Here is a 27,873-nt window from a genome sequence, read left to right as displayed (position 1 = left end):
ACTGGGTTATCACACACACACGGTCACATTTCACAGCATGGGACAGGCTTGGGTCCCACCGAGCCAGACCAGCTTCATGTCCCTGTTCCTGTCACATTCCCATTCCTGTCCAGTTCCCATTCCCTTTATTCCTGTTCCCATTATTCCCATTATCCCCGTTATTCCCATTATTCCCATTATTCCTATTCCCACTATTTCCATTATTCCCGTTCCCATTATTCCCATTATTCCCATTCTCATTATTCCCGTTCCCATTATTCCCATCCCCACCTCCATTCCCATCCCCATTCCCATTATTCCCATTCCCACTATTCCCATTATTCCCGTTATCCCCATTATTCCCGCTATTCCCATTCCCGTTCCTGTCCCCGCGGGGCCGCAGGTGTCGTTCCCCGTCCCGGCCGCCAGGAGTCGCTGCAGCCGCTCCCGCCCGAGCTCCCTAAGCCCTGCCCCTCCCGTGCGTCACTTCCGGCGCGTCGCCGTGACGTGATCGTTGTGCGACGCGGTGACGCGCAGAGCTCTCCGGAGGCGGCCGAGGTTGGAGCGGAGGGGGAGCGGGGCCGGGTTGGCACCGGAGCGGGAGCGGGTTGGGATCGGAGCCCCGGCACCGAGCGGGACGAGCCCGCCGCGCCCGCGGGGGAGCGGGCCCGGGCCCTGACGGCGGCCCTTCCCGCAGCCTTGCCCCGGCTCACCCGTATGGCGCGGCCCTGAGGGGAGATGACCGACCAGGAGAACAACAACAGCATCTCCAGCAACCCCTTCGCCGCCCTCTTCGGCTCCGTCGCTGCCGCCAAGCACTTCGCCGCCATCCAGAAGCAGCAGCAGCTGCGGCAGCTGACAGGTGCGGAGGTCGAGGCTGGCGCTGGGGCAGGGGCTGGCCGCGGCGAGGGGGCGAGGCGGTCCGCTCGGACAGGGCTGGCCCCCGAGACGCTGAGGGCTCTGTCGTGCAGGCGAGGAGACGTCCATCAGCCAGGATGACTCCGACAACAGTGTCTCCGAGAGCCTGGACGACTGCGACTACTCGGTGGCCGAGATCAGCCGCTCGTTCCGCTCGCAGCGAGAGCTCTGCGAGCAGCTCAACATCAACCACATGATCCAGAGGATCTTCCTCATCACCCTGGACAACAGTGAGCCCGGGTTTGGCGGGGTGTGGTACAGGCTGGGGCAGCTCTGACGTGGGAGAGGACAGCTGGGAGGGGACAGTGCCAGGTGCTGGGGACAGTCCTGCCTGCAGGTGGAACAGAACAGGTCCCTCTGCCCTTCCCAGGTGACCCCAGCATGAAGAGTGGGAATGGGATCCCAGCACGCTGTGTGTACCTGGAGGAGATGGCTGCAGACCTGGATGACCAGGACTGGCTGGACATGGACAATGTGGAGCAGGTAGGGACTGCCTAGGGCCACCTGCAGGCTTTGGCCACCGGATTGAGTTTGTTTCCTCAGAAAGTACATATGATATCCCACATCCTTTTCCAAAACCTGGCACCAAGCTGCCACTTATTGTTTTCCTGGAAAAGCCCATGAGATTTTTGGGATATGAGACTGAGAAAAGTGTAGAATTTGGGGAATCCAGCCCTTCCTCCTAGAAGCTGCAGGAGTTTGCTGCCCTGTAGGTCTGTGTGGGTGGGAAAGGGAAGAAAAACCAGAGAGCTCAGTCAACACTGTCCACACACACTCATCTTCATTTGCAGCTGTATCAGTCATTCCTGCTGAGGATTTCAGTGGAAATGGTTTCTGGTGGGGTGCTGTTGTTCCATGAGGGGCTGGAGGGTTTGCTCAGGCCAGAAGCAGCTGAGGGTTCTCACTGTAGTTATTTACTGAGGGACAGGGAGAGCTGTTCCCAGCAGGAGCCAATTAGGCTGTGTGGCGTGGAGCTTCCTCCTCTGGAGGGATCAGCTCTGTGCTGGGCTGTGTCACTGTGCCCTGTCCCTGCCGGTGCCCAGGCCCTGTTCACCCGCCTGCTGCTGCCGGAGCCCGGGAGCCACCTGATCCACATGACCTGTGCCAGCAGCCAGAACCTGTCGGCCGACCGCGACGCCGGGGAGAGGCACATCCTGCGCTACCTCTACGCCTGCTTCCGCAGGGCCCGCGAGGAGGTGGGCCAGGCTCCCTGCACCCTGCTCTGCCCTGCCCCGCTGGAGCTGCCGTGCCCCAGCTGGAGCTGCCTTGTTGTCCCTGTCAGATCACCAAGGTCCCGGAGAACCTGCTGCCCTTCGCCGTGCGCTGCCGCAACCTGACGGTGTCCAACACGCGCACCGTGCTCCTCACCCCCGAGATCTACGTCAACCAGAACGTGTACGAGCAGCTGGTGGACCTGCTGCTGGAGACACTGAGGGGGGCACGTAAGTGCAGCCGGGCTGTGCCACGGTGCTCACTGTGCCACTGCCTCGGTGCTGCGAGGCTGCCCTGCAGCATCCAGGGCTTGGGTGAAGCTTTGGCTCCCCTTGCTGCCAACAGGGGGGTTGTGTTTGGGTCGGTTTGGCTGTTGGAGCACTGTGAGTAACAGCCTTGTGTCTCCTGCCAGAGTTTGAAGACATGACCGAGTTCCTCGAGGAGGTCATAGAGGCCTTAACGATGGACGAGGAGGTGCGCACATTTGGGGAGGTGATGGTTCCCGTGTTTGACATTCTGCTGGGGAGAATCAAGGACCTGGACCTCTGCCAGATCCTGCTCTACACATACCTCGATGTGCTCCTGTACTTCACAAAGCAGAAGGACATAGCCAAGGTGGGTACTCTGGCTTAGGCAGGAGCTTTTTGCAGGGGCACATGAACAAGACCTGATCTGCAGAGGTCAAACCAGAAGTGTGGTGTGTGGGTAGTCATACCTCTCCTCTCCCTTCTCATAGCCTGCCACAAACCCATCAGTATGTTAGGGTTTTTTGCTGGTTTTTTCAGCATGTCCTGATGTGTTCCCCAGGTTTTTGCAGGCTACATACAGCCCAAGGATCCCAGCAATGGACAGATGTACCAGAAGACTTTGCTTGGTGCCATTCTAAATATCTCCTGCTTGTTGAAGACCCCTGGCGTGGTGGAGAACCATGGCTACTTTCTGAATCCATCCCGATCCAGCCCACAGGAGATTAAAGTGCAGGAATCCAACATCCATCAGGTGGGAGAAGTGGGGCAGTTCTGCTTCCTGTGGTGTTAGTGGCCTCTCATTGCTGAGGGTTCACAACGTGGTGTCAGGGCTTGAGTTCCACTGCTGGTTCAGGAATAGCTTGCCTTGCAACTAGGGGTGTCCAAAAACTGCTTTGAATTCTCCAGCTGGAGCATGGAAACAGTTTTGCCAGCTGCCTTGGATCATTATAACCCAGGTCTTTGTGCCTTATCAAAGTTGCCTGAGCTTTTGGAAAAAGGGTGGCTGGTACTGGTGGAGCAGACATCAGTAACTTGAGGTGCTACCTGGAGATCATCTACCTCAGGTGTTGCAGTCACCAGGGAGTAGTTTTCAGTGCCTGTCCTGTTATTATTAAATAATTAAAACACTAATTGATTCACCAGTTGAGAAAGTGACAGGCAACGTTCTCTCTCATTATGCAAGTAATTTTCTTCCTTAGAGAAATACCTAGGAATTCATTCCTAGGAATGTTCCAGTAGGTCAGGAGTAAAACATGAGGATGCAGGATATAAACGCAGGAGTGAACTGGGGTGCAGAGGTCATCCCTGAGGCTTTCCCCTCCCACTCAGGGGTTCTTTCAGGCTGTCAAAATAGGCAAAGAATTTTGGATTTACTCCGTATGAGAACAAATGGTCTCAGCTGTGCTTTTGCCTAATTGTTGTTTTGTGCCAGCCCCAGGATCTGACCTGCTTGTAACACCTGTGTGTGATGGGTGATTCATGGGGTGTCCCAAGGAGCAGGAAAGGGTCTGATAGCAGTGGCGTCACAGAGGCAAAAGAACAACCCCCAAGGACTCATTCAGCTGTGTTCTGTTTCCTCTAACAGTTCATGGCCCAGTTCCATGAGAAGATCTACCAGATGCTGAAGAACCTGTTGCAGCTGTCACCGGAGACGAAGCACAGGATCCTGTCCTGGCTGGGGAACTGCCTCCATGCGAATGCGGGCCGCACCAAGATTTGGGCTAACCAGATGCCAGAGATTTTCTTCCAGATGTACGCCTCAGATGCCTTCTTCCTCAACCTGGGGGCTGCCCTCCTGAAGCTGTGCCAGCCCTTCTGCAAACCCCGGTCTCCAAAGCTGCTAACCTTCAACCCTACCTACTGTGCCCTGAAGGAGCTGAATGAAGAGGAGAGGAGGAGCAAGAACGTACATATGAAAGGTACACCTAAGCTTTGGGGATGGGAAAGGGAATCTCCTCAATCTCCACTTTAGCCACTAATGCCTTCTCAGTAAACCATTAGGGTTAGGTGAGAGTTAGAATAGAAAGGAGCAAGAAGAGAGCTGAGTGCAAATAAAATGCTGCCAGTTATCACCAGGAGCCCTTTTGTGTCCTCAGAAGAGACCCTCTCAAGCCCTCTCCTCACCAGCACTGCTGGGTAGGACCTGATGCAGAGATGCTTTTCCTTACAGGTTTGGAAAAAGAAACATGTTTGATCCCTGCTCTGAGCGAGCAAGAGCCGCAGTTTGCAAACAGCTACAACCTGGTGACGGAAAACCTGGTGCTCACGCAGTATACCCTGCACTTGGGGTTTCACAGGTACTTGTTTCAGTTCCTCTGGGGCTGTTTTCCACCCATGTGCAGCTCTGCACATTTCAGTAAATACTGTGAACACAGGGTGGCCAGCTGAGGTGCTGTTTGAACTTCAGCCTGACTGATTGCAGGAAGAAATTTTACTCGCATTTTTGCTAATCAGGATACACTCAGGCTTTAAAGTCATTGTGGGTTTTGATTCTCAAACCCCCCTGGCCTTTCTGCAAGTGCTTTATCTTAATAAAGGAGTCATGCAGGCTCCCTGTTACTTGTAGACACCAACAGCCAAGTGCTGGTATTTGTAGGTTGCTCCATTCCCCCTCTCCTTGGGGCAGGAGCCTCATCCAGGTGGCAGAGCACCTGTCCACTGGGAGTGTATGTGAAACAGCAATGTGAGGTAGCTGTCAGCTTCCAGGAGAGGATTTTCTGGACACTAAAAGACTCTGTTTTGCACGACTTCCCTCTGCAAATCGTTGCCTAGATACTGTGAGGTCATGGCTGATCCAAGCAGAGTCCCCTTCTGGTTTATTCTCTAAATATAGACATTGACAAAAAAGTTATTATGCAAGTGGCTTGTTGCTGGGAAACTGAAGTGTCACCTTGCAAGTGTCTGTGGGCCGTGTTGGATCCCTGACCTCAGTGACCCAAGGGAGCTCTGCCGTGTCCCCAGGCCGCTCTGCAGGTGCCATGGTCCCTCAGACGGTCTCGTACCCGCCCAGGTCCTGCCAAGCCTTTCCCCAAGGCTTCCCATTGCAGAGCCCCAGACAGGGTACCCACAGGAAATTATCTGAATCCACCAGCTTCTGCATTGGTGAGGCAGGATGTCTGTCTTTCTTTCTGTCTCCTGAGCCCCTCCTTGCCTCCTTTCCCGGGCAGGTTGCATGACCAGATGGTAAAGATAAACCAAAGCCTTCACCGCCTGCAAGTGGCGTGGCGAGAAGCTCAGCAGAGCTCCAGCCCCGCTGCTGACAGCCTCAGGGAGCAGTTTGAGCGCCTGATGACCATCTATCTGTCCACCAAGACGGCCATGACGGAACCGCAGATGCTGCAGAACTGCCTGAACCTGCAGGTGTCCATGGCAGTGCTGCTGGTGCAGCTGGCAGTGGGGAACCAGGGCAGCGAGCCGCTGGAGCTGAGCTTCCCGCTGCCGCAGGTGGAGCACAGCGCGCTGGCCTACGTGCCAGGTGAGGCCACGGGTGCTGCTCTGTGCAAGAGCTGCCTGAGCAAGTGCTCCCCTGTCCAGGGCAGGACATGGTGCCACCACCGACATTGTGCAGAATATTCTCTCTGAGGAGGATCTCTCTTAGAGAATTTGGGGCTGTTAGAGGGGCCATACTTAGGGTGGTGAAGCTGCTGACCTTTTAGAAGTCTTACTCATTTGCAAGTGGCAAGTTCTACGTTCATTTAGTGTTTTCTCTATATGTAAACTGTTTTTTTTGGGGCCTGCTTCAGGATTCTTCCCTTGGGGGTTGTGTAGAAGTGTGTCATCATGGTGGATTCACCCCAGAAGTGACCTGACTTGTGGGAGGGAAGAGGGGAAGTGAGTCCCACGTGTTACTCATGCCATCAGGCTGGGCATCCTTCTCCATGGCAGCTTCTAATACAGCTTTTTAATTACTAGTACTTAATCAGCATCAGGGCGATGAGGGGAGAGTGGATGGGAGGCTGGAAAAGGGCAAGGTGAGCTGCCTGGGGAGGAGCTCAGCTACAATCTCTGTTTGCAGAGTTCTTTGCCGATAATTTGGGCGACTTCTTCATTTTCCTGCGGCGTTTTGCTGATGACATCTTGGAGACTTCTGCTGATTCCCTGGAGCACATCCTTCACTTTGTTACTGTTTTCATGGGTGATGTGGAGAGGTAGGTGCAGCCCTGGGTCCTTGTTGCAGAGCTCCCAGGGTGACCAAGCAAGTAGAAATTGCAGAGCTGTCTTGAGGCTTGGTTTGTGCAGCTGCAAGCAGGTTGATCTTTTTGAAACAGCTGAAAATCTTTTTGAAAACAGCTGAAATATGCCTGCAAGAGGCACAAAGGGAATACAGGCCTGCCTAGAGACCACAGGCTTCATGCAAGGTTCAAATGGGATTTGGTGCTTAAATGTATGTGTTCCCACACTCTCCCTTTGCTTGAGATTCCACTGTGGCATGGTGTCTATGCAAGTGACTGCTGACCCAGGGCTGGCTTTACTGATGGTTTGCAGCAGTCTGGCACTCAAGCACGGATGAACACAGATCCTGGAGTGATTCCTGAGCAGCTCCATTCTGCACCATGGACATGCCATCCTGGATTTGCTTTGTTTTGTCTTGCAGGATGAAAAATCCTCACCTGCGAGCCAAGCTGGCTGAAGTGTTGGAGGCTGTGATGCCTCACTTGGATCAGGCTCAGAGCCCGCTCGTCTCGAGCGTGTTCCATCGCAAGCGAGTGTTCTGCTCCTACCAACACGCCGCCCACCTGGCCGAGGCACTCATCAAAGTCTTCGTGGATATCGAGTTCACGGGTAAGCACAGAATGGGAAGAGTTGTGTTCCCTGTGTAGCACCTGTGGGGGACTGTCCACTTGAAAGGTTCTTTGGCTTGTGCCCAGGTGACCCACACCAGTTTGAACAGAAGTTCAACTACCGCCGTCCCATGTATCCCATCCTGAGGTACATGTGGGACACTGATTCCTACCGGGACAGCATAAAGGTGAGGCGAGAGGTGCATGCCTGAGTGTGCCATGTGGGTGTGCAGCTCACCTGGGGGCTCCACGTCCTGCCATCGGGGCTGGGCTGCAGAATTTGCTATTTCCTTTCTTTGCAGGCTCTGGCTGATTATGCCTCAGAGAACCTGGAGGCAATGAATCCCCCTCTCTTCTTGCGCTTCCTTAACCTGCTCATGAACGATGCCATTTTCCTGTTGGATGAAGCCATACAGGTAGGGCTGAGATCACGTTCCATCACTGTCAGGTAAACAAGGTCTCACTTCCTTGGTGCAATACTGACCTCCAGAACAGGGCCAGCTTGCCTGGCTCTGCCTGGTGAGTCTCTGCAGTAAGTAGTATGCAGGAAACAATCCCAAGATGGAGTGGCCGGTGCCCTGGAAGAAGGGGTGAAGGCAGGACGAAGGGTTGGGGCCCTGTCTGTGGGCTGCCCTTCCTTCCGTTGGGTTCAGGAGGCAGCTCAGAACCAAGAGGAGCAAAAGAGCTTTTTCAGATCCAACAGGAAGCACGCTGGGAAATCTGCCTGTTCGTAATCTGGATACACTCAGCCTTTAAACAATCACTGTGGGTTTTGATTCTCAAATCTCCTTGGTCTTACTGCAAGTCTTTGGGATTGCAAGGGAATTTCAGGTGCTCTCATGTCCCTGGTGTGTGTTAAATGTCTCTCCACTCCTTTCAGAGCTGCTGTTGCTGCTAGAAAGGGCTATTTTGGGGAGCTATTACCTGCTAGAGAGCTGATTGCTTGAAGGCCAGCAGATAAGATGGGTGATACGGATGTTGCCTGACTGGTTTTGAGTGTTTCTGGACCTCCTTGGTGTCACCACCCACGCAAACAGTGCATGTATTCTGTCCTGCAGTACCTCAGCAAGATCAAAGTTCAGCAGATTGAGAAGGACCGAGGCGAGTGGGACAGCCTGTCCCCCGAGGCTCGCCGCGAGAAGGAGTCCAGCCTGCAGATGTTTGGTCAGCTGGCCCGTTTCCACAACATCATGTCCAATGAAACCATTGGCACTCTGGCTTTCCTGACTTCAGGTGGGGAAGATGGTCCCTCCTGCCTGCCAGGGTGTGAGCAGGCCGGAACTTGGTTTCAGTGTGGTCAGATGAGGATGGAATTGCTATGAATCTGCAAGCTATTGTTTTGCTTTCCAGAAATCAAGTCCCTGTTTGTGCATCCTTTCCTTGCCGAGCGCATCATCTCCATGCTCAACTACTTCCTGCAACATCTGGTTGGGCCTAAAATGGGAGCTTTGAAGGTGAAAGATTTCAGTGAGTTTGACTTCAAGCCACAGCAGCTCGTGTCTGACATCTGCACCATCTACCTAAACCTTGGGTAGGTGATGAGGGAAGTGAGCTTGTCAGGAGCCATGCAGGAGCCATCTTAGTGATACTGGGGGAGAAATGCTTAGTTACACTCGAGCTTTTCTTTAGCTTTGAGTTCTTTGCTATGGGAATGTGGCTGCTGTGGGGACTGTTTTGCAGCCCTGATAAATGGGGATTCTTAAACCTTTCTCTCACATAACCTGGTGCAGGGATGAAGAAAACTTCTGTGCCACAGTCCCCAAGGACGGCCGCTCCTACTCACCGACGCTCTTTGCCCAGACCGTGCGGGTTCTGAAGAAGATTAACAAGCCTGGCAACATGATTGTGTCTTTTAGTAACCTGGCTGAGAGGATCAAGGTGAGCACTGGAGGGAATTCAGCATACAAAAAGAGATAGAGCTGGTTCCCTGTGTCCTTTTGGCTCCGTGTATTGCTGCATCTTTGCTGTGGAGCTGGATTTCTGGGAGTGGAGCTTTGTGCAAGGTCCAGCTGGGGCAGCTGGGAGGGTTCCCTGCCTGCACAGACCTGTGAATGCTCCCTGGTTTTTAAAGGGCGGGGAGGCGGAATCCCTCAGAGCCACGTGTGCTCCCTAGTCTCTTGCAGACCGGCAGCAGCAGGAAGAGGAGACATACGCAGATGCCTGTGATGAATTCCTGGATCCAATCATGAGCACTCTGATGTCAGACCCCGTGATCCTGCCCTCCTCCCGTGTCACTGTGGACCGATCAACCATAGCCCGACACCTCCTCAGGTGTGCAGCACAGCCCTCTCGCCTTGATACTTTTGGGAATCTGTTTCACATATCCAGGACTCTTCCTGGCCTCTCTCTATTTTTTTTTTCTTTTTTTTTGATCTCTAGCACCAGGAATGTCCAAGTAATCTCCTTGATCTTTTCTGTTTCAGTGATCAGACAGATCCTTTCAATCGGAGTCCCCTAACTATGGACCAGATCAGACCAAACACAGAGCTAAAAGAGAAGATACAGAGATGGCTTGCAGAGAGGAAAAAGCAGAAGGAGGAGGAGCTGGAGGACACTCTGAACTAAAAGACAGGCTCTCATCTCTAAACCTCCTGTCATGGGCAAGATCACAGCCATGCAGGGGTAACGGCTGGAGCTACCACCCTAATGACGACCACATTTAGTGCATTGCCACCACCTTTGGAGTCTCTCCTCAGACCTTCCCTGCCAGCCCTTGTTCTCTCTTTTCCTTTCAAGACTCTCTCTTTAATACTACGACTTCCCACTGCACTACAGCTTTGAGCCTCAGCCACGGGAGAAGAACACAGCCTCCTCATGATGTGGTGCCCTGGCTCTCTATTACCTGCTCTTTGTGTTGGCCGTGTTCTTTTCCAGCAACACCAAAAGCCTCCCTCTGTTCTGTGTTTAAACTGTAACCATCTCTCACTTGGTGAAAATGAGGGGGCGTTTTTCTGACTTTTATGTGCCAGGGGTGTAGCAGGGTTTACTTCCCCAGTGAGTGTTGGGAATGGCGGGCGTTGGAAATTAAACACAGAGATCATCTTACAGCTGGTGCTGGAGGTGTGGCGCTGCCGGGAGCTCTAAAAAGCCTGTTTGGGCTCGGTGCGGGCACCGGCGCGCTTCCGGCACTGCGCGGGTCTCGAACCCGCGGATCCTGCGCGGCCCCGCCCCGCGCACGTGACCCGGGGTCCTCGCTGCGGGCTGCCCTCGGCGATCGCCGGTGCGGTGAGCGGCGGTGACATTGAGCGCGCTGCAGCGATGGCCAAGGCCGCGCAGGGGCTGGTGCAGCGGCTGGTGCAGCGCGGGCCCGAGCTGGTCGGCGGTGAGGGGCGGCGCGGGGCACGGGGAGGGAGCGGGGCTGCCGTGGGGCGGGCTGAGGCGAGGGGAGCGACAGCGGGCCAGGGGCAGCGCAGGGGAGGGATGGGGCGCGGGGCTGAGGGCAGCGGGACCGGAGCAGGGCAGGCCTCGCGGGCTCCCGCCGCTGGGAAAACACCGTCCGCTCGCTCCCCTTCCCGCAGCCGCCGTCAAGTACTCGAAGCCGCGCTTGGCCACGTTCTGGTACTACGCCAAGGTGGAGCTGGCCCCGCCGACCCCCGCCGAGATTCCGCGGGCCATCGATAGCATGAAGGACCTGGTCAGGGCCTTCCAGAGCGGCCGCCTGGCGCAGCTCACTGTCAAGGTACCGGCGGGGCGGGATGCGGCACTGCCGGGACACAGCTCCAGCGGGAGCCTCCTATCCACCCGGGACATGCTCTGCTCCTGCCTGGGGAAGAGTAGGAACTGTTCTCAACGGCATATGAAGCTCATGGAATTCAGGGGCTCAGAGTTTAAAGTGTTTTATTTTATTTGCTTTAATTCTTCCCTGCCTGGACCAGGCTGTGATTGCTCCCTTCTGCTCCCAGGGAAGGGAGAATCCATAGGTGGCTGAATGAGCCCAGCCTTCTGGATCAGCTGTGTCATCGGTTGGCCCTGAAATTAGTGTGTTTCCCGTGTGTGGGCTAAGAAATGATCCTTGAAAGGGCTATAAAAAGCCAAAATCAATAGCTGGCAGTGTGCTTAATGCTGTAGAACATTTCTGTGATGGGACGTGTTGAGGGGTACCCTCTGCTCCGCTTCTGGGTTTTCACCTTGAGAACTGCTGGAGGACATGGACGTGGGGTGGGAGTGAGGGAGGGGCTGTTGTGGGAGTGTGGGATCTGAGCAGTGGCTTTTTCCTTTCAGGACGCAGTGAGGAACGGCCTGGTGGCCACAGAGGTGCTGATGTGGTTTTACATCGGGGAGATCATCGGCAAGCGCGGCCTCATCGGCTACAACGTGTGAGCACTCACCTCAGCAGTGCCAGCAGTGCTGGGTCTGTAATGGGGGCTGCAACAATAAAACTAGGAGCTGATCGAGCTGTTGTCATCCTTGTCTGGTACTCTGACAGGTGCCAGCCTGTCCTGGGGGCAACGCTGGCAGGGATGGCTCCTCAAGGGGGGTCTAAGGGCCAGGCCCAAGGGTGCCAGAGTGCTTCAGTGACAGCACTTGGTCACCAGAGCTCTCTTTGCTCTGGGACACTCACTGTGTCCCAGCTGTGGCTCCAGGGGAGGTCTGAGAGCCCCAAAATCAAACAGAGTCTGCAAAGGCGAAATATTCCATTTGTTCCTGAATGCAGTTCCCATCAGCTACTGGGACCCAAAAGCAAATTCCAGTACTTTTTCCATTATCAAAAGCAATTTCCATGGCCTATTCCATAGGGAACGTAGCCCTTCAGGTTTGGTATCTGACTGGTGCAGTGGAAGCCTGTGTAAGTAAGCAGAGCCTTTTTACTTACATGTCGTACCTCAGCTACCACCAGTCAAAGGTTGAGCTGTCTGGGGTTCTACCACCTTGCTCATTGTCAGCCAGCTCTTGCAGGGTTTTCTACAAAACCTGGTGAGTACCCTGTGCTCTGACATGTTCAGAAAATAATTTGTAGGTGTTTTCTGCGGCTAGCAGCCTGTTTTTACTGTCTTAGAAGAGATGGTTTTAGTCATTATTGCTCCTCGTTGATACAGTTGTTGTCCTGCTGCTCCTTTGCTTCTGTGGGCGTTGTGCTGTGCACATGGTGACCCTGCAGGCCCCCAGCCCTCAGTGACCCTGATGTCTTGGGGTGACTGTGCATGTCACTTGCTCTCCCTGCAGCAGAACTGCCCTTCTCAGCAGCTCATCCCAGCACAAGGCCTTGTGTGCTTCTGACCGGGCGTGCAGCTGAGCTCACACACTCCAGATGTGGTAAGGTTGTTCATGGCATGGATGGAGACCTTTTCTTCCGTCTTGTTAAAAAGAAGACTTCCTGTCCCAGCAGCTCTGGGTCACAGCTGGTCACAGGTCACTTCCATGCCACAGATGGGAAAACTGAGGCTCAGTGAACTCCTTATCTTCTGTGGGGGAGTGTGCAACAGGAGCATTGACTGGACCTGTGCTTCCAGCCCCCTGCCCAGCCTGTGTCCTGTGCTTGCATCTCCCACCAGCCTGGCCAGGACACCATTCCTGCCTTGCACAGCCTTCCTCCTGGTGCTGCAGAATTTTGTGATTGCTCAGCCCAAGCAAACCTGACCAGGGCTGCAGCCAGTGCTCTGGCTGAGCAGGGGTGAATGATGGCCCCCAAAACTGCTCCTCCCCACAAGCTTTTTGCTCCTGTCATCACAAACTCTTCACCCAGCACGTAGAGACCAGCGAGAGCAATGGACCAGGCCCTGGTATGAGATTCTGCAGGATATGTTCCTCAAGGAGAGGAAGATCACATATGGGATGTCATGTGTGAGCTTGACTGGAAGGAGAACCCCACTGAGGGCAAGGCTGTCTGATCTAGCTCCAAGAGCTGCCTCTCATCTCTGACTTGTTCTTGTCTGCATGTGCCTCTCTCAGAGCAGGCTCAGTGGGCATTCAGGGGGCTGCAGCTCACACCAGCACTGGCCTGGCAAAAGCTTCAGTGGGAGGATGGGATCAAGCTGCACTAGTAAAGCTTGGGAGAGCTCAAAGACGCTCCTGTCCCTGGAGACGACGAAACCATCTAATTTTAGTTCTCCTCCCGGGAAGTCCTCGGGAGCACTGCCCCCCCAGCCCCGCTGCCACAGCAGAACCCCAGGCAGAAGCAGCATCCGTGACCCCAAAGGGCTCCAGCAGCTTGTTCGTCCTCCCAAACACCACAAGTGTCTGGCTGCCTCTCGGGGACAGCCTCCCGCCGCCCCTCCCTCCTCCCCTGCCCTCGGCTGATGAACTTCGGAGGAAAATGGGTATTTTGTGTCCCCAGGCAGAGGGATTTACATCTTATCCGCGTGTTTGCAGTGCTGCTCTCTTGGAATACGGTGGGCACTTGTTGGATGCTTAACCCTGTTCTCGCCGTGCCGTGCACGACGGGGTTGCCAGCCCGGTGCTGTCGCCGGCACCGCCCTCCCGGGGATGGCACCCAGCGGGACGCGGCACCGGCAGGGCGCGGGGCCGCAGGCAGGACACAGCCGGGGCCGGGAGGCCAGGGCGAAGCTGCCCGCCCTCGGTACCACAGCTCGGGGCCGCGGTGCCCCCGCAGGGACCGGCTCGTCCCGGGCCGAGCACCGGAGGGTCTCGGCGGGGACTGCGGGCTGTGCCGTGCCCGGCCGGGGCCGCGCCCCGCATCCGTCCCGGCGCTATGCGGGGGGCGGCAGCGCCGCCTATGCCGTATGCGCGGTCCGGGGCGCGGGGCTCCCGCTCCCGCCCGGCATCGCCGCCGGGGTTATGAGGGCTGCCAGCGGCCCGTGTATGCGGCAGGCAGGTTCCGGGGCCGGCTCGCCAGCAGCCCTGCGCCTGTATGGCGCTGCGAGCGATGAGGGGCCGCGGCGGCCCGAGGCTGCGCTATCCAGGGCGGGGGGCTGCACTGGGGCTCAGGCCTGGGGCCCTGCATATCGCCCAGCGTTATCCCGGGCTAGCACTGATCGAGCATGGCTTATACATGTGCCGGGGCGGCGGGATGGCGGAGCCCCACAACCTGCATGGCACCCGTTGTTATGCAGCGCCTCCACGGGCCGGCGAAGCGCTATGCAGGGCGCGGGGTGCGGCCCGGCCCCGCTCTCTGGCTCGTCGCCTCTCAGTAAAGATGGCGCACAGCGGTCGGTGGCGCTTCCCCGCCCGGCCCGGCAGCGGCGGCTGGGGCCGCCGGGGCCCGGGGGGGTCCCGCCTACGGGTGCCGGCCGTGCATAGCCTGCGGCCCGCCGAACCTGCGGCGGCGCCGGCGACGGCGGGCGAGGGCGAGCGCGGCGGCCCGTGCTCCGGCGGGGCGGCGGGAAGCGGCGGAGGCGGGGCAGCGCCGGGCCCCGGCGGCCCCGCGGCCGCGGCCGGTCCCGGCTTCGACGCGGCGCTCCAGGTCTCGGCCACCATCGGCATCAACCTGCGGCGGTTCCGAGCGGCCTGCGGCACCGAGGCGGGCAGCGGAGAGGTGAGAGGGGCGGCGGGGCGGGGGCGGGGGGGCGCGGCGGGCGGGCGGGTCCCGGGCGCAGCATCCCCGACGCCCCGGCGGCGGCGGCCCGAACACACCCGGGCGCACCCACCCAGCCCCGGCCGTACAGCCCGCCCGTCTCCGGACACACCTCCCGCGCCCCGCACAAAGGGCGCGCCCGGCGGGGGGGGCCGTGGGGGGGCGGGTGGCGGGACCAGGCGGGCGGGACCCGGTGCCGGTCCGTGTCCGGCCGCCCTCGCGGTCCCTCCCCGCGCACGCGACTTGCCGCCGGTGCGTCCTCCCTGCCGCCGCCTCCATTATCCGGCTCCCGCCGCTCCCGCGCCCGCGGCGGGGCGGGATGCGGTGCGCACAGCCCGCTGCCGGGAGCGAGGTAGGATGGATGGGCCGGGGGCCGCCCGGTGCGCCCGGTGCCGAGGATGCTCGGCGGGGTGACGCGTCCTTCCCCGGGCGCGGGGGCTCCAGGGGGCTGGGCTGCCGGCCCCTCCTGCGGGCCCGGCGGTGGGTGTCGCGCACCGGCCCTCCCCCTTCTTCTCCTCCTCCTCTTCCTCCCTTTCGCCGCTGAGGATGCCCCAGGCGGAGCTTGGGGCGGCGGGCCCGTTGCGAGAGGCCGTTCCCCGGTACTAGGAGAGCTGGTGCTCCTTTTTTTCTTCTTTTTTTTCTTTTTTTTGAGTTGCGGTTCTTCCTCCCTTCATTTTTTTTAAGCCTTTCTAAGGCAGCCGGAGTGGGCGTGCGACAACAACCCACCTATTGACAGAACAGGGAAGACATGATGGGGGTGTGTTACTACGAGCTGCAGCGTTGCTTTCCCCCAGTTGTTTTGCATCGCTTCTTAGCGGCATCCTTGCGCCGGCAAGAGAATTCCCCAGGTCTTTTGTACCGGGAGGGATTTCTTACAGATTTTTGAAGGGCCAGCTCCATCTCCTCCAGGCAGGTTGCCAGCTGTAGGGTAGGTGAATGTATCTTTGTATTTTGTCTGTATAAAGACCAGTTGGTTTCCTTTCCCATGACTGGCCGTAGCAGAGGTCATTAAAACATACATGAAAATACAGTTTTCTTGTGTCTTTCTGGCCGGGTTTTGGCATTTTCTGTTGGGTGCCAAGCAGTGGAGCTCTTGGCTCATGGCTGAGCTGGAGGAGTTCCTTGCCTGTAGAGTGGCAGTTCCCACGGGCTGCAGTGCTGGAGGAGCTGGGTTGTGTTTGCAGGAGCCGAGCTGAGCGTGGGGACGCTCCTGCTCTCACCTGTGCAGACTTTGGGGTGTGAGTCACGCTGCTCTCATTAACACCATCATCTCAGGGGCTGCACTTTGGGATACTTCTCTTTTTTGTTGTTTGCAGTAGACATGGCTTGATGGAATTCCTGGCGTGCCCTGGGAAGCAGTTAATATCTCACCAGTGCTAGTTCAGGGAGAGAAATTACTTGAGATCTGGCTAACCAAGCTGACCACAGAGTTAATAACCCAGGAGGTTTTTCATGTGGGGGGAGGCAAGTAGCTTTGTTTCTTTTCCTTTTCTTTATTTTTTTTTTCTAAGATGACATTGGGCTGTCGTTTGTTTAATTCCAGTTGTATTCAAGTATATTTTTGTGTCTCAAAAAAGCCCTAAAACATCTTTGAGACATCTTTTTGAGTTTAGCCTTTAGGGTATTTTTGCTTTAAAGTAAAATAGCTTGAATGCATTGTAGGTGTGGCAGCTGATTAATACAGGGTCTCCTGGATTTTAAGAATTCTACTTATTACATCACTTTTCTACTTAGCTGCTAATAGCTTTTCTCTAATAGCATTGCATACAGTAGAAAGTAATGATAAACATTGATTTGTGGCTTGGTGTTTGTAGGCTCAGTTTTGTCTGTCCTTTATGAGCCAGGCAGGGGCAGACCCCAGGTGTTTCCCCTCTCTCTGGATTTACAGCATGCTGGTACTCTTGGGCATACTCAGAGGAGATGCTCCCAAACATTCAGGTTGGGTTAACTCACCCACTTGGTTCCTTTCCTTTGGTGATGCTCAAGAAACACAACATTTTTGCCTCAAAGGACATAGTTCTCCTGGCTGGTGAGTTGTGCACTTGTCTTAGTCCTAGTGAAGATTACAGTCCCCGGAGGCTGCTTTTTTCTGTCCTGCAGTACAGATTCTCTGGGGAGGGGTGAGGGTGTGGAAAGGGCTCTGGCACAGGGGGGCTGCCTGTGGGCTCTCCAGAGGAGAGGGCAGCTGTGTGCAGTTTCTGGTACCCATGGGGTAGCTGCTCTGCTGGAGGTGCTCTTCTGGAAGGGGGCTTGCAGAAGACCCCCTCATATTAGGGCTCACCATGGCCTCTCAGTCACTGCTTGGGGCTCTTGCTGTTCTTTTCCACAAGGTTGAGGGTCCTTCCTGAGCCAAGCCAGGTACACTGTTCAAGTGAGTGGCCGTTATTCCTCGTCAGGAGTAAACTCTGAGCACTTGTTTTGAGGAGCCAGTAGCAATCAGAGGAAGAAGTTGTGTTACCTCTTTATTTACAACTTCTGCTCCGCATGCTTAATTTTTTTCTACCTCATTCTTGTCTGCACTAGTGTAGATACCTGTTGAAATTGGGTATTACCACCAAGTTAGATGCAGGAGTAATGTTGTCCAGAACAAGTATTCGACTCAGTCTTTCCCTTGTCTCCTTGACAGTTTCGTAGTATGTAGCAAACTGTGTTTCTCATTTAAAAGGTACCTGAATTATGGGGTGTCAGGGCATTCTCCTCAGATTCAGGTCACTTTGTACAAAGCTTTGTCTTCTGCTGCAGCTCAGTCTTGCACTGAGTTATCTCGAAACCAGCTCACATTAAAGGAGCCACATTCTGATACTTCATTTTAACACCAGAAGAATTGCTGGGGGACTTTTGGCACAGTGAAGCTGTAACTGGTTGAACAGTAGCATTTGTACTGGGTACTAACCTTTCAGCTTGGTGTGAGTGGCACTGTAGGAGCAAGAAAAAGATGATTGCATTTTCTTTGTTCATTATGTCAATATTTGGTATAAAAGAAGCATAAAAGTAGTTGTTAAATATCTGCTCTGCCTGTCAGTTTAGAGCTTCCTGCCCACGTGTGAAGGGGATTGAAGCTTTGGGACGTAAAAGTTGAGCGTGTGCTGGATGCATGCTGGCAGTATTGGCTGAAAGTTGCAGAAGCTCAAGCTTGGCAGTTGGATGTGGTGGTAATGGTGATGTCCCTGGCACCACCATGATTATACCTGGGGCATAATGTTTTATGAGGTGACTGTTGGAGTTGTGGACGTTTGCCGATGCCTGGAATGTTTGGAAATGGTACCAGATCCATGTCCTGGGGGTAAGGATTAGCTTCCATACTGCTGCCAGGGTCGTGCCTGAGCTGGAAGTACAGATTATTTCTTCTATTTGCCTGAAAATTTCCTCAGGTAGTGCTAGGTTGAGTGGTCGCTCCAGACTGCTTGAGTGTTTGGTGTGTGATTTGGAGGTGTAGAGCAGTACCTGTCACAGGTAAGGTGGTCACTGCACATGCACGGGGCGGGGACTGCCGTAGGTATTGATGTCTGACAAGAGACACATGGTGAGTGAGGATGATGCAGGTCATGGCCTGCACTTTCCCTTCCTGAACATTCAGGTGCTGCTTTTGTCAGATGTGTGAAAATAAATGTTTCTGTTTTTGTGGTTTGGAGCACTTTGTTCAGTGCTCCAAACCCTCAGAGGAGCAGTTTTGGGAAGTTTGTTAGGAATTTGGGAAACTTTTCAAATGAAAGGTGATGTGGCTTGTCCCACTGGCACCAGCAGTGGGCAGGTAAGGCAATTTCAGAACAGCAGCTGTGCACTGGTGCATTTGTTCCAGGGGCTTTTGGACATTGTGCTCCCTTCAACTGGAAAGCTCGTGGGACAGACTTGCAACAGTGCTGAACTGCAGGTTTCACAGCACCATGTTGCAGGAAGCAGGTAACTCCTCAAGTTAGTGGTTCATCACTTCTCAGGGATGCCACAAAATTCCCAGAGCAGGGTTAGCTGTTCCCCCCAAGCTGAGCTACTGAGCATAGTTTGACTTTAGGAATGTATGTTTAGGAATGAAAGATGAGTTTACCACCACAAAAGATTTTTTCTAATGCATCCATACAGCAATTGTGGAGCTTTTCTCTCACCATCTGAATGCTTGATCTTTGTAGGTAGTGTTTTGACTAACTCTCCTCCTTGGAAGTGGTGTTATTGAAAGCTGCTTGTGACCAGAATGAGAGTGTTTCAGGTGTTCTAATAAGCATTCCTCTGTATTCAGATTGGAAAGCATGAATCAGAATTTCTTATCCAGGTTGGAACCAGGACTGGCAAAATAGATCTGTATTCTCAGTAACACGTTTGTGATGGACCCACCCTGAGCTTCAGCCGCATAAAGAGCAATATATTCTTTCTAATTCTGAAAAACCTGGACTGGAAAACCTGGAAGCTGCAGCCCTAATCACCATTGTGTTGCCATGGGTGATGCCTGCAGCAGTGTAGTTTGGGGGTTGTCGTGTGGAGGTGACCAGGCCAAGAGCTGCTGTGGGATCTCAAGACGTTCTCTGTAGGTCAGTGCTGCTCCCGGGTGAAGCCCAAGCAAAGTCTGTGCATCACTCCTGGTCAAAGCTTTAGCTGAATGGAAGGACAGATGTCCCCTCATCTGACTTGGTGCATAACGATCACTCCAAGTGCTCAGCTGTTTATTATTGGAGTTGCATCACAAGTAGTGGCTTGGGAAGCATCTCCCTGAGCTCCCAGCAGACTCTGCTCTGCTCCAACACCCAGTGTTCGTCTCAGGGTTACTACCCGCCAACCTCCAAGGGTGTTTACTCTGCTGAAAGCAGAGGAGTCTGGTAGATGTTGTGCTGCAGTCACTAAGCAGGCATCTGAATGAGCTTCTAAAAATAGCTTATCCCTTTCCAAGAAAGTGAGGTGCTGTCTAACTTGGGCCAGACCCAGGATGGGGAATAGGAAGGACAGCATTGGTCATGTGACTCTATTGTAAAATAAACTTTTTCAGGTGATGATTGGAGTGGCTGCATTGCTGGTCTAGAGGCCCTTGCAGCTTCACAGACCCATAGTGGTATGGTTTACACTGATATTCCTCCGACAGAGATCAGAACATCAGTTAGTGCCTGCAGGATAGTTTCTCCTTTGAAGGTGGATTTTCCTTGTGAGATCTTTAACTGGAATTTTTTTGAAAAGTAATATTGCTCAAGAGCATTGTGACAGACATTTGCTTGCAACTTCTCTGTTCTTTAGTAGCTGGGTTACTTCAGGAAAAGCCATTCTTTATCTGTGCACAACTCTGAAGTTGAACCCAGTTGGGATAGTGCAATGTTTGAATGGGAAATGTATGTGCTGCCCACAGAGAGATCATACCATGTGTGTGCTTGGTTAGTCTTCATGTCTGGCATGAGGCAAGCCTTCCCTCTCATCCTTTAATTTATAATTCTGAGTGGCCTTTTTTGCATTGCATTATTCTTTTTCAGGTAAATGAGGCCATGTTCAAAATCTTCATGGTTTTTAATCACTCTCCATCTGTCATGACATTTCTGAAAAACCGAAGGGAGGCTGTTCCTGCCTAGTTTGCCTCAAAGCTGCATTTTGGCATGTGATGGCCAGCTGTACCGTTTAGCCTGGCAAGTGCTGCGTGATACTTAGTGGCTTTCTTCATCATCTCTGACAGGACACAGGGCTGCCTTCCTAGCTAGTGATAGTGACCATTCTGAGGTCACCAATACACCCAGGAATGCCACTGAACACACAAGCACAAGTACATATTGGTCATACTACTTGTGGTTGTAAATGAAGCGGAAGTGATTGTTTTGTGGAAGGAGCCTTTTTGCTGTAGATGCTTCTGGTGACTGGTTGGTAAGAAATGGAAAAAATTGTCATTCCCAGGCTATTGGGCCAAAGCCAGTATTAATGTTGGAAACAGTACTTTATCTTACATTGGCAAAGCAAGATAACAGAGCTCAGTTTGAAAATAATGCAAGTTGTAATCATGGATTGACAGGTGATTGTCAAATATATGGCAAGTACTGATTTAGTAGCCAGAGATAAAATAATAATGACTTTAGGACTCAGAATAACAAAATGAAGAGAAGATCTGTAGCAGCCACAGGAACTTGGAGGCCAGTGCAAGTCAGGAAATCGCACAGGTTGAGCAGCTGATCCCTCAGCGTTTCTAAACCTGACTGTTCTTAGGTATATGTTATTTCTCAGTGCCTTGTCTGGGTTTCAGGCCGCATGTGTCTCTGCTGGCAGCTTCTCCCTCTGTCAGGGCTGGGGACCCCTTCCCTTCCCTTCCCTGCCCGGCCCACGCGGCAGCGCTGCAGCACCCAGCCATGTTTACATCCTGCTGCAGCCCACGTGCTCTGGAGCGGAGGCAGGCCTGGAGCGGATCCACTCCCACTGCTCCTGCTCCCCTGGCAGTGCTGCGGGACTGAAGTTGAGTTTCTCCCTTTCTGGGAATGGCCTTCAGGGGTGCTCTGTGATGCAAGGTGTCTCAGGCAGAAGCAGTGTCTTCTGGCATAATGTAATTTATTTTATGCTACTTTATCATTGCTTTTGCTGGATTTCTTGTCATCTCTGCTGCAAGTTGTATTTCCTTTTTAGCAATTCTTTGTTAAAGGAGCAAATGCCAGTATCTTTTTTGGGTAAGGAGAATCCTCTAGAATCCTTTTGTGCTTCATTCACAGTGGAGTTCATTTCAACATTAATAGCAATATCCTCAAACTTCCTTCTTCTCTCTCATTGCAGGATGAACAGTTTTTAGGTTTTGGTTCAGATGAAGAAGTCAAAGTACAAAGTCCCACAAGGTCCCCCACAGGTAAGTTCAAGTTGCAGGATTTGGTGTTGACTTTCTATTTTCTTTTGTGATGATTTTGCTGTGCCTCTCCTGTTTGTTCCATCAAATCTCATCCAGCATAAAAGCCACACCAGTCTTTAGATTCAATGCCGTAAGTTTTGGATTCTCTATGTCCGATCTGTAAAGGAGCAGGGAAAGTTTGAGTAAAGGAGTTATACTGATGAAACCAGTACTTGAAACCTCATGTCAGTGTTCTGGAGAGGCAGCTATTTAAAGAGTAAGGGTCTGAACTGGTTTGGCTATTTTAGTGTTCTTCAGTAGACTCCTTTCTGCCTGTGTTGTCAATAAATGCTCTCACCAGAGCGCTTTGCTCTTCCACCATAATCATCTGCTCAGCTTGGCTTCAACAGCAAACTGTGGTGGAGTGCCTTGCTAGTGCAAGGGAAGATCCAGAACTGAAATAGCTGGACTTGGTGAGATTGCAGTGAAATGCATTGGTCAAGGTGGGTAATCAAGTCTTGTGCTTGATGGCTCCAAGTCACTGCTGAGTATTAACTATGTCTCAAAGCTAAAACCAGTTTTTAGTAAATTGTCTTGTATCAGCCTTGTGTAGGTTGTTCTTGCTCTCTTGACCTCTCCCTTAGCAGTGCAGATGGATGGCGCTCGAAAGGAAGGATTTTTTGTCTTTCAGCTGGCTGTGAGCTGCTTTAAAAAAATGTATAAAAATTCATGTGTTTAAAAGGTACCATGTGCCCTTGAGAATTACTGCTCCCTCCCAGCATGAAGTTGGTGCTGGGCTTGTGCAATATATAATTGTTGGGAAAAGGCTAGCTTGCATTTTTAAACAAGTTATCTGCATGGTATTTTATGTGGGAAAAGACATTTGTTGGGAAGGTATTCTCTACATGTAGTGCCAAAACTATTTTTATTTGTTGATTTTATTAAATGTTTTGGCGACGTATGGGCAGCATGAATGATACTGAGTAAAAACTTGTTTGACCTGGGTAATGCTCATCCCACACCTGGAGAAATTTAATATGTTCCCTGCATTCTCTGTTTCCCTCTCAGTTAAATCTAGTCCACGGAAACCTCGCGGGAGGCCCCGGAGCAGTTCTGACCGAAGTTCAGCTGTACTGTCAGACTCTTCATCAGTGTGTTCCCCTTCAAGCAAGTCTGAAACCACATCCATGGAGAAAGTAAAGAAGAAGGAGTCAAAGAGTGGGGAAAAAAGACGAGGAAGACCTCCAGCACTTACAAGTGTGAAGTTCAAATTGTCACAGGAAAAGGACACATCGGACATTCAGAAGGGCAGCAAAGAAGAAAAAGAGAGTCTGAAAAAAATCAAAAGATCACCATCCACTACATTTCAGCAAGCAACTAAAATAAAGAAATTAAGAACTAGTAAGCTTTCCCCACTGAAATCTAAATTTAAGCCTGGGACAAAACTTCAGATTGGGAGGAAGAGCGTTCAGATCGTGCGCAGGAGAGGCAGGCCACCGTCCTCCGAACGTTTAAAGACTTCCTCAACTTTGGTCATGAACTCACAGCTGGAGAAGCCCCAGAGGATTCGCAAAGAAAAGGATGGCACACCGCCTCTCACAAAGGAAGAGAAGGCTGCTGTCAGACAGAGTCCACGCAGGATTAAGCCTGTCAGGATTATACCTTCCACCAAAAGGACGGATGCTACGATTGCTAAGCAACTCTTGCAGAGGGCTAAAAAGGGAGCACAAAAAAAGATTGAGAAAGAAGCAGCCAAACTGCAGGGCAGGATGGGGAGAACACAGCTCAAAAATATTCGACAGTTTATCATGCCGGTTGTGAGTGCAATCTCATCACGGATTATCAAAACACCCAAACGGTTTATTGAGGATGAAGACTACGATCCTCCTATTAAAATATCCAGACTAGAATCCACACCAAACAGCAGGTTCAGCACTACATCTTGTGGCTCCAGTGAAAAGTCCAGCGCTGCTTCTCAACATTCATCTCAGATGTCTTCAGATTCCTCACGGTCCAGCAGCCCCAGCGTGGATACATCTACAGACTCCCAGGCTTCTGAGGAGATGCAGATGCTTTCTGAGGAGCGAAGCAATACTCCAGAAGTTCACACTCCCCTGCCTGTTTCTCAGTCCCCTGAAAATGATAATGGTGATAGGAGAAATAGAAGGTTTTCGATAACAGAAAGAAGTTTTGGCCAGAGGACTGCAAAAAAGCTGTCAGCCTTACCAAGCATGCCACAGCAGCAGTCTTCCTCCTCTCCTCCTCCCCCCTTGCTCACTCCCCCCCCACCACTGCAGCCTGCTTCAAGCATCTCAGACCATACCCCTTGGCTTATGCCTCCAACCATACCGTTAGCCTCGCCCTTTCTTCCTGCTTCTGCTGCACCGATGCAAGAGAAACGAAAGTCAATTCTGCGAGAGCCAACATTTAGGTGGACGTCCCTAAAACATTCCAGGTCAGAGCCGCAGTACTTCTCATCAGCAAAATATGCCAAAGAGGGTCTTATTCGCAAACCGATATTTGATAACTTCAGACCCCCACCGCTAACACCGGAGGACGTTGGCTTTGCATCTGGCTTCTCAACGCCAGGTGCGACAGCTCCCACGCGTCTCTTTTCACTTCACTCTGGAGCCAGGTTTGATATGCACAAGAGAAGCCCTCTGCTGCGAGCGCCACGATTCACACCAAGTGAGGCCCACTCCCGCATCTTCGAGTCTGTGACCTTGCCCTCGTCAGTCGGCCGTGCCACCACAGGCACCTCTGCCGCGGGCACGTCCTCTCGGCGGCGCAAGAGGAAAGCGTTCAGCCCCATCCGATCGGAACCCAGATCTCCTTCACACTCCATGAGGACGAGGAGCGGAAGGCTTAGTACCTCTGACCTGACAACTCTCACTCCACAGTCTTCTGTCTCTTCCTCTTTAACTAGTATTTCAGTTAGTTCTCTTGCCACTAGTGCCTTAAATTCAACTTTTACTTTTCCCTCCCATTCCCTGTCACAGTCTGGGGAATCAGCAGAAAGAAGCCAGAGACCAAGGAAGCAGACGAATGCTCCAGCAGAGCCTTTCCCATCTGGTAGCCCTGCTCCTCTCTTCCCCTGGTTCACATCAAGTCCCCAGACAGAGAGAGGTAAAAACAAGGACAGGGCAGCAGAAGAGCTCTCCAAAGATAAAGATGCTGACAAAGCCCTGGAGAAGGACAAGAGCAGAGAGAAAGACAGAGAGAGAGAAAAGGAGAACAAACGGGAGTCAAAGAAAGAGAAAAGGAGAAAAGGGTCAGAAGTACAGAATAGCACCGCTTTGTTTCCTGTAGGTAAAATGCCCAAAGAAAAAGTCAGCGAAGACGCTGCAGCATCATCATCTGCCAAAAAAACTGCCGGGCGGAAGAAGTCTACAGCAGCAGATCCCACGGCAGAGGTTTCCACTGCTGCTCTGGTAGATACGACAGCTGTCAAAACCAAAACATCCAAGAAAGGTAGAGGGGGGCTGGACAAATCAGACCTGGATCTCAGCCCCACTGTGCCATCTTTGGAGAAGGAAAAAGCTCTCCGTCTTTCTGCTCCTTCATCAAGCACTGTTAAACATTCTGCTTCCTCCATCAGTTCTATGTTGGCTCAAGCAGACAAACTGCCAATGACTGACAAGAGGGTAGCTAGTCTTCTGAAAAAGGCAAAAGCCCAGCTGTACAAGATTGAGAAGAGCAAGTCCCTCAAACAAGCAGATCAGCCAAAAGCACAGGTACTCCTTTTTCCAAGTTGGGTTTTTTGCTAGAGTGCATCTTACTTTGAACTTGTCCTGAAAGTCACAAATAGCTTTTGTATACTGAGCGTGAAGAATTAATGTGCCAAGTTAAGCAGCTGTTAGTGCAACAGATGGCAAACGACCCAAAACCAAGAAGCCCTGGGCAGAAGCTGAGGGGAAGAGGGAGCTGCTGCATAGTCAGCTCAGAGGGGAGCTGCATGCATTTTGGAGACCAGTACAGCATAGCTGCTTACTGGGTTTCTCTGAACAACTATAAGTAAAGCCATCATCTAGAGTAGTATTCACTCTGAAAAGTGCAGTTCCAGCAGAATGCAGTGTCTGTCTTTGCCTTGAGGTTTCTTGGGGGTCCTTCTCGCGTATAAAGTTGGCTTCTGAAGGAAGGTTATTTCTTGATCTTTCTGGTTTTTAACTTTATACAGTGATCTCTCACTTGTAGGAGGGAGAAAGATCCATTGGAATTTTTCATCTGATTTGGGGAACTGCTTCCTACCACTTTGCTCTTTTCCCTCTTCCCCACCCCAAAACCACCCTTTTCTGCAGTCCTCTTTACCTGCCAGAAAGGGAGGTGAGATGGATTCCAACTTTATGGATTCCAACAAGATATGTTTTCAGGAAATACTTTTTATTTAAATTTTTACTTTTTGTAACCGCACTAGTGTTGAAAATCGCTAGTACGTATTTCAAATAGAGAAGCCTCCAGCTGTTTATTTCTGAAATGAAGATGCCCATGCATCTGTGTGACTGGCCTGGTGTAGCAGAAGCCCAGATTCTCACAGTTGCTTATTTGGGATAGTTATTTCAGTGGGAGACATTCCAGAATCTTACTAAAACATGGAAAATTGAAATGATCAATTTGTTTAGTATCTCAGTAAACCCCTTACCTGAAACATCAACAGCTGCAAAGCTCTCAAACAGCCTCATGTACTATTTGCTTCTGTTGGATCAATCAGCACCAAATGCTGCTCCAATTCCAGTGGACTCTGATTTTTTTAATGTCAGTTCCTTGATAATGTGGCTTCATGAGCAAGTTGGCTTTCCAGTAGTGGATGGAGACTTACCTTGGAATTCCAGTTGAGTCACAACTCTTGTTCTCTTGCATTTATTCTTTCTTGGATAACTGAGGCTTAGAAGACCAAGTCAGTTTTTGTCCTGATTATTACAATCTGCAAGCTAAGATATAATGTGCTTAGAAGTCTCTATGCATGTTTCTCAGTCTCATTTTGGTAACTTTCTTAGGAATACTGTCTGCTCTCATGTTCTGAAATCTAGGGGCAGGAGAGTGATTCATCAGAAACGTCAGTCCGAGGACCACGAATCAAACACGTTTGCAGGAGAGCAGCTGTCGCGCTGGGCCGCAAGCGCGCGGTGTTTCCTGATGACATGCCCACTCTGAGTGCCTTACCATGGGAAGAGCGGGAGAAGATACTGTCTTCCATGGGGAATGATGGTGAGTTAGGATTTCTGGTTTTCATCTGCAGGCCCATAAAAAGTCAGCTTCTGGTGATTGCTTTAAATAAGGACTTCAAGTGATTAACAAGGGAAAGTATGTTAAAGAGCTCTGGGCTCTCTATTACAGTGCCACTCAAACAGGGTTAATCCTTTAAGCTGTTGGGAATTGTGTTAAATATGTGTGTTTTGCACCAAACCTGTGTTCTGCCAAGGGGCGTGTGTGCATATACATGTGTATGCGCACAATCTCATGTGGCTCTGCAGATGAACTTAGGCTTCATGGGCTAAATGAGACACTCCTGAATGATTCTTTGACATCAGAAAATTCACATTAGAAATGTTCTTTTGGTAGATAAGTCATCGATAGCTGGCTCAGAAGAGGCTGAACCTGTTGCTCCACCCATCAAGCCCATTAAGCCGGTCACCAGGAACAAGGCCCAGCAAGAGCCTCCGGTGAAGAAGGGCCGGCGCTCCAGGCGCTGCGGGCAGTGTTCGGGCTGCCAGGTTCCAGAGGACTGTGGGGTCTGCACTAACTGTCTAGACAAACCCAAGTTTGGTGGGCGCAATATAAAGAAGCAGTGCTGCAAGTAAGTGTGTCTGAGAAGCTGTTGAGCTAATCCATGCTCTGGGTGGGATAAGTGTACCCACGATCTGGGCCAGGAACCACAGATTTGCACTGTGTCATGGGCTTGGACTGAGCTTGACCTGGTCTGAAGCTTGATCAAAGGAAGGGCCTGTAAACAGTTTGAGAGTCGAGACCACAATTCAAGGTGCAGTAGTTATGAGCTCTTTCTCTGGAGTTCACTTCTAGTTTATTCTCCTCAGTTTGATGAGAGTGGCAGAGTACTGGGGATTGTTTGGTGTAAGATCTGTGGGTTTTGTTAGGCAGTACAGGATTTTGCAAGGAAGGCAATATGCACATAAATATTTATCTCTTATTCTCCTAGACTGCATTCATGAAGAGCTTGTGTTTTCAAGCTGATGTTTATTTAGCTTATGTACACTTTGTATATCAAAGGGTTAGGATCTCTGGATCCTAACCATGGATCACAGGTGTGTCTGGATATTATTAAGAAACACCACTCCTCCATGATTTCTTCTGTCATTTTTTATACATATCACTTAGACTGAACCTTTTTCTTTTTTAATTGTGGTATTAAATTGATTTTACCAGACTAGATAAACTGTCTGAAAAGGCAGCAGCTAAAGTGGCACCAGTAGATTGTTGTGGTATAAGAGCTATTTATAAGCTTTGCTGTGAGAATTGCTGTGTGAGAACACTCTGCAGACT

General features: G+C 52.1%; 3 protein-coding genes across 4 annotated transcripts in view; all 3 read left to right on the top strand.

The window, feature by feature from the left end:
- Positions 1-459: 459 nt before the first annotated feature.
- Positions 460-10,185, top strand: UBE4A (ubiquitination factor E4A). Of its 2 annotated transcripts, XM_064731988.1 has the most exons (20): positions 460-537; positions 677-841; positions 951-1,127; positions 1,268-1,380; positions 1,941-2,093; positions 2,180-2,339; positions 2,522-2,724; positions 2,917-3,108; positions 3,943-4,276; positions 4,528-4,654; positions 5,525-5,832; positions 6,373-6,505; positions 6,952-7,139; positions 7,226-7,326; positions 7,441-7,554; positions 8,197-8,371; positions 8,489-8,669; positions 8,869-9,016; positions 9,252-9,409; positions 9,562-10,185. In XM_064731988.1, exons 2-20 carry the CDS (start codon positions 718-720, stop codon positions 9,701-9,703), a joined length of 3,231 nt encoding a protein of 1,076 aa, XP_064588058.1. In that variant the 5' UTR covers positions 460-537; positions 677-717; the 3' UTR covers positions 9,704-10,185. The 2 variants fall into 2 exon arrangements, with proteins under 2 accessions (XP_064588058.1, XP_064588059.1); XM_064731989.1 differs by lacking the exon at positions 460-537 and having other exon boundaries at positions 568-841.
- Positions 10,186-10,301: 116 nt separating this feature from the next.
- ATP5MG (ATP synthase membrane subunit g) lies at positions 10,302-11,532 on the top strand. The gene is made up of 3 exons (XM_064731990.1): positions 10,302-10,460; positions 10,657-10,817; positions 11,360-11,532. Exons 1-3 carry the CDS (start codon positions 10,397-10,399, stop codon positions 11,456-11,458), a joined length of 324 nt encoding a protein of 107 aa, XP_064588060.1. The 5' UTR covers positions 10,302-10,396; the 3' UTR covers positions 11,459-11,532.
- Positions 11,533-14,231: 2,699 nt separating this feature from the next.
- The window catches only part of KMT2A (lysine methyltransferase 2A), a 39,890-nt gene continuing 26,248 nt past the window's right edge, over positions 14,232-27,873 (top strand). Inside the window, exons 1-5 of the mRNA XM_064732033.1 lie at positions 14,232-14,570; positions 21,327-21,396; positions 22,444-25,109; positions 26,403-26,580; positions 26,935-27,169. Coding sequence (XP_064588103.1) covers positions 14,232-14,570; positions 21,327-21,396; positions 22,444-25,109; positions 26,403-26,580; positions 26,935-27,169 — 3,488 coding nt within the window. The remainder of the gene's footprint in view (positions 14,571-21,326; positions 21,397-22,443; positions 25,110-26,402; positions 26,581-26,934; positions 27,170-27,873) is intronic.

The sequence above is a fragment of the Zonotrichia leucophrys genome, chromosome 24 (assembly GCF_028769735.1).
Source record: "Zonotrichia leucophrys gambelii isolate GWCS_2022_RI chromosome 24, RI_Zleu_2.0, whole genome shotgun sequence".
In the NCBI taxonomy this organism is placed as follows: Eukaryota; Metazoa; Chordata; class Aves; order Passeriformes; family Passerellidae; genus Zonotrichia; species Zonotrichia leucophrys.
Note: the sequence above shows the minus strand (reverse complement) of the source record. Positions and strands in the feature narration are given on the sequence as shown.

Coding starts and splice junctions, on each gene's coding strand:
- UBE4A (XM_064731988.1), top strand. CDS start 718: ATGACCGACCAGGAGAACAACAACAGCATCTCCAGCAACCCCTTCGCC. Junction 842..950: donor GCAGCTGCGGCAGCTGACAG/GTGCGGAGGTCG, acceptor TCTGTCGTGCAG/GCGAGGAGACGTCCATCAGC. Junction 7,140..7,225: donor CGTGGATATCGAGTTCACGG/GTAAGCACAGAA, acceptor GCTTGTGCCCAG/GTGACCCACACCAGTTTGAA.
- ATP5MG (XM_064731990.1), top strand. CDS start 10,397: ATGGCCAAGGCCGCGCAGGGGCTGGTGCAGCGGCTGGTGCAGCGCGGG. Junction 10,461..10,656: donor CGGGCCCGAGCTGGTCGGCG/GTGAGGGGCGGC, acceptor CCCTTCCCGCAG/CCGCCGTCAAGTACTCGAAG. Junction 10,818..11,359: donor TGGCGCAGCTCACTGTCAAG/GTACCGGCGGGG, acceptor TTTTCCTTTCAG/GACGCAGTGAGGAACGGCCT.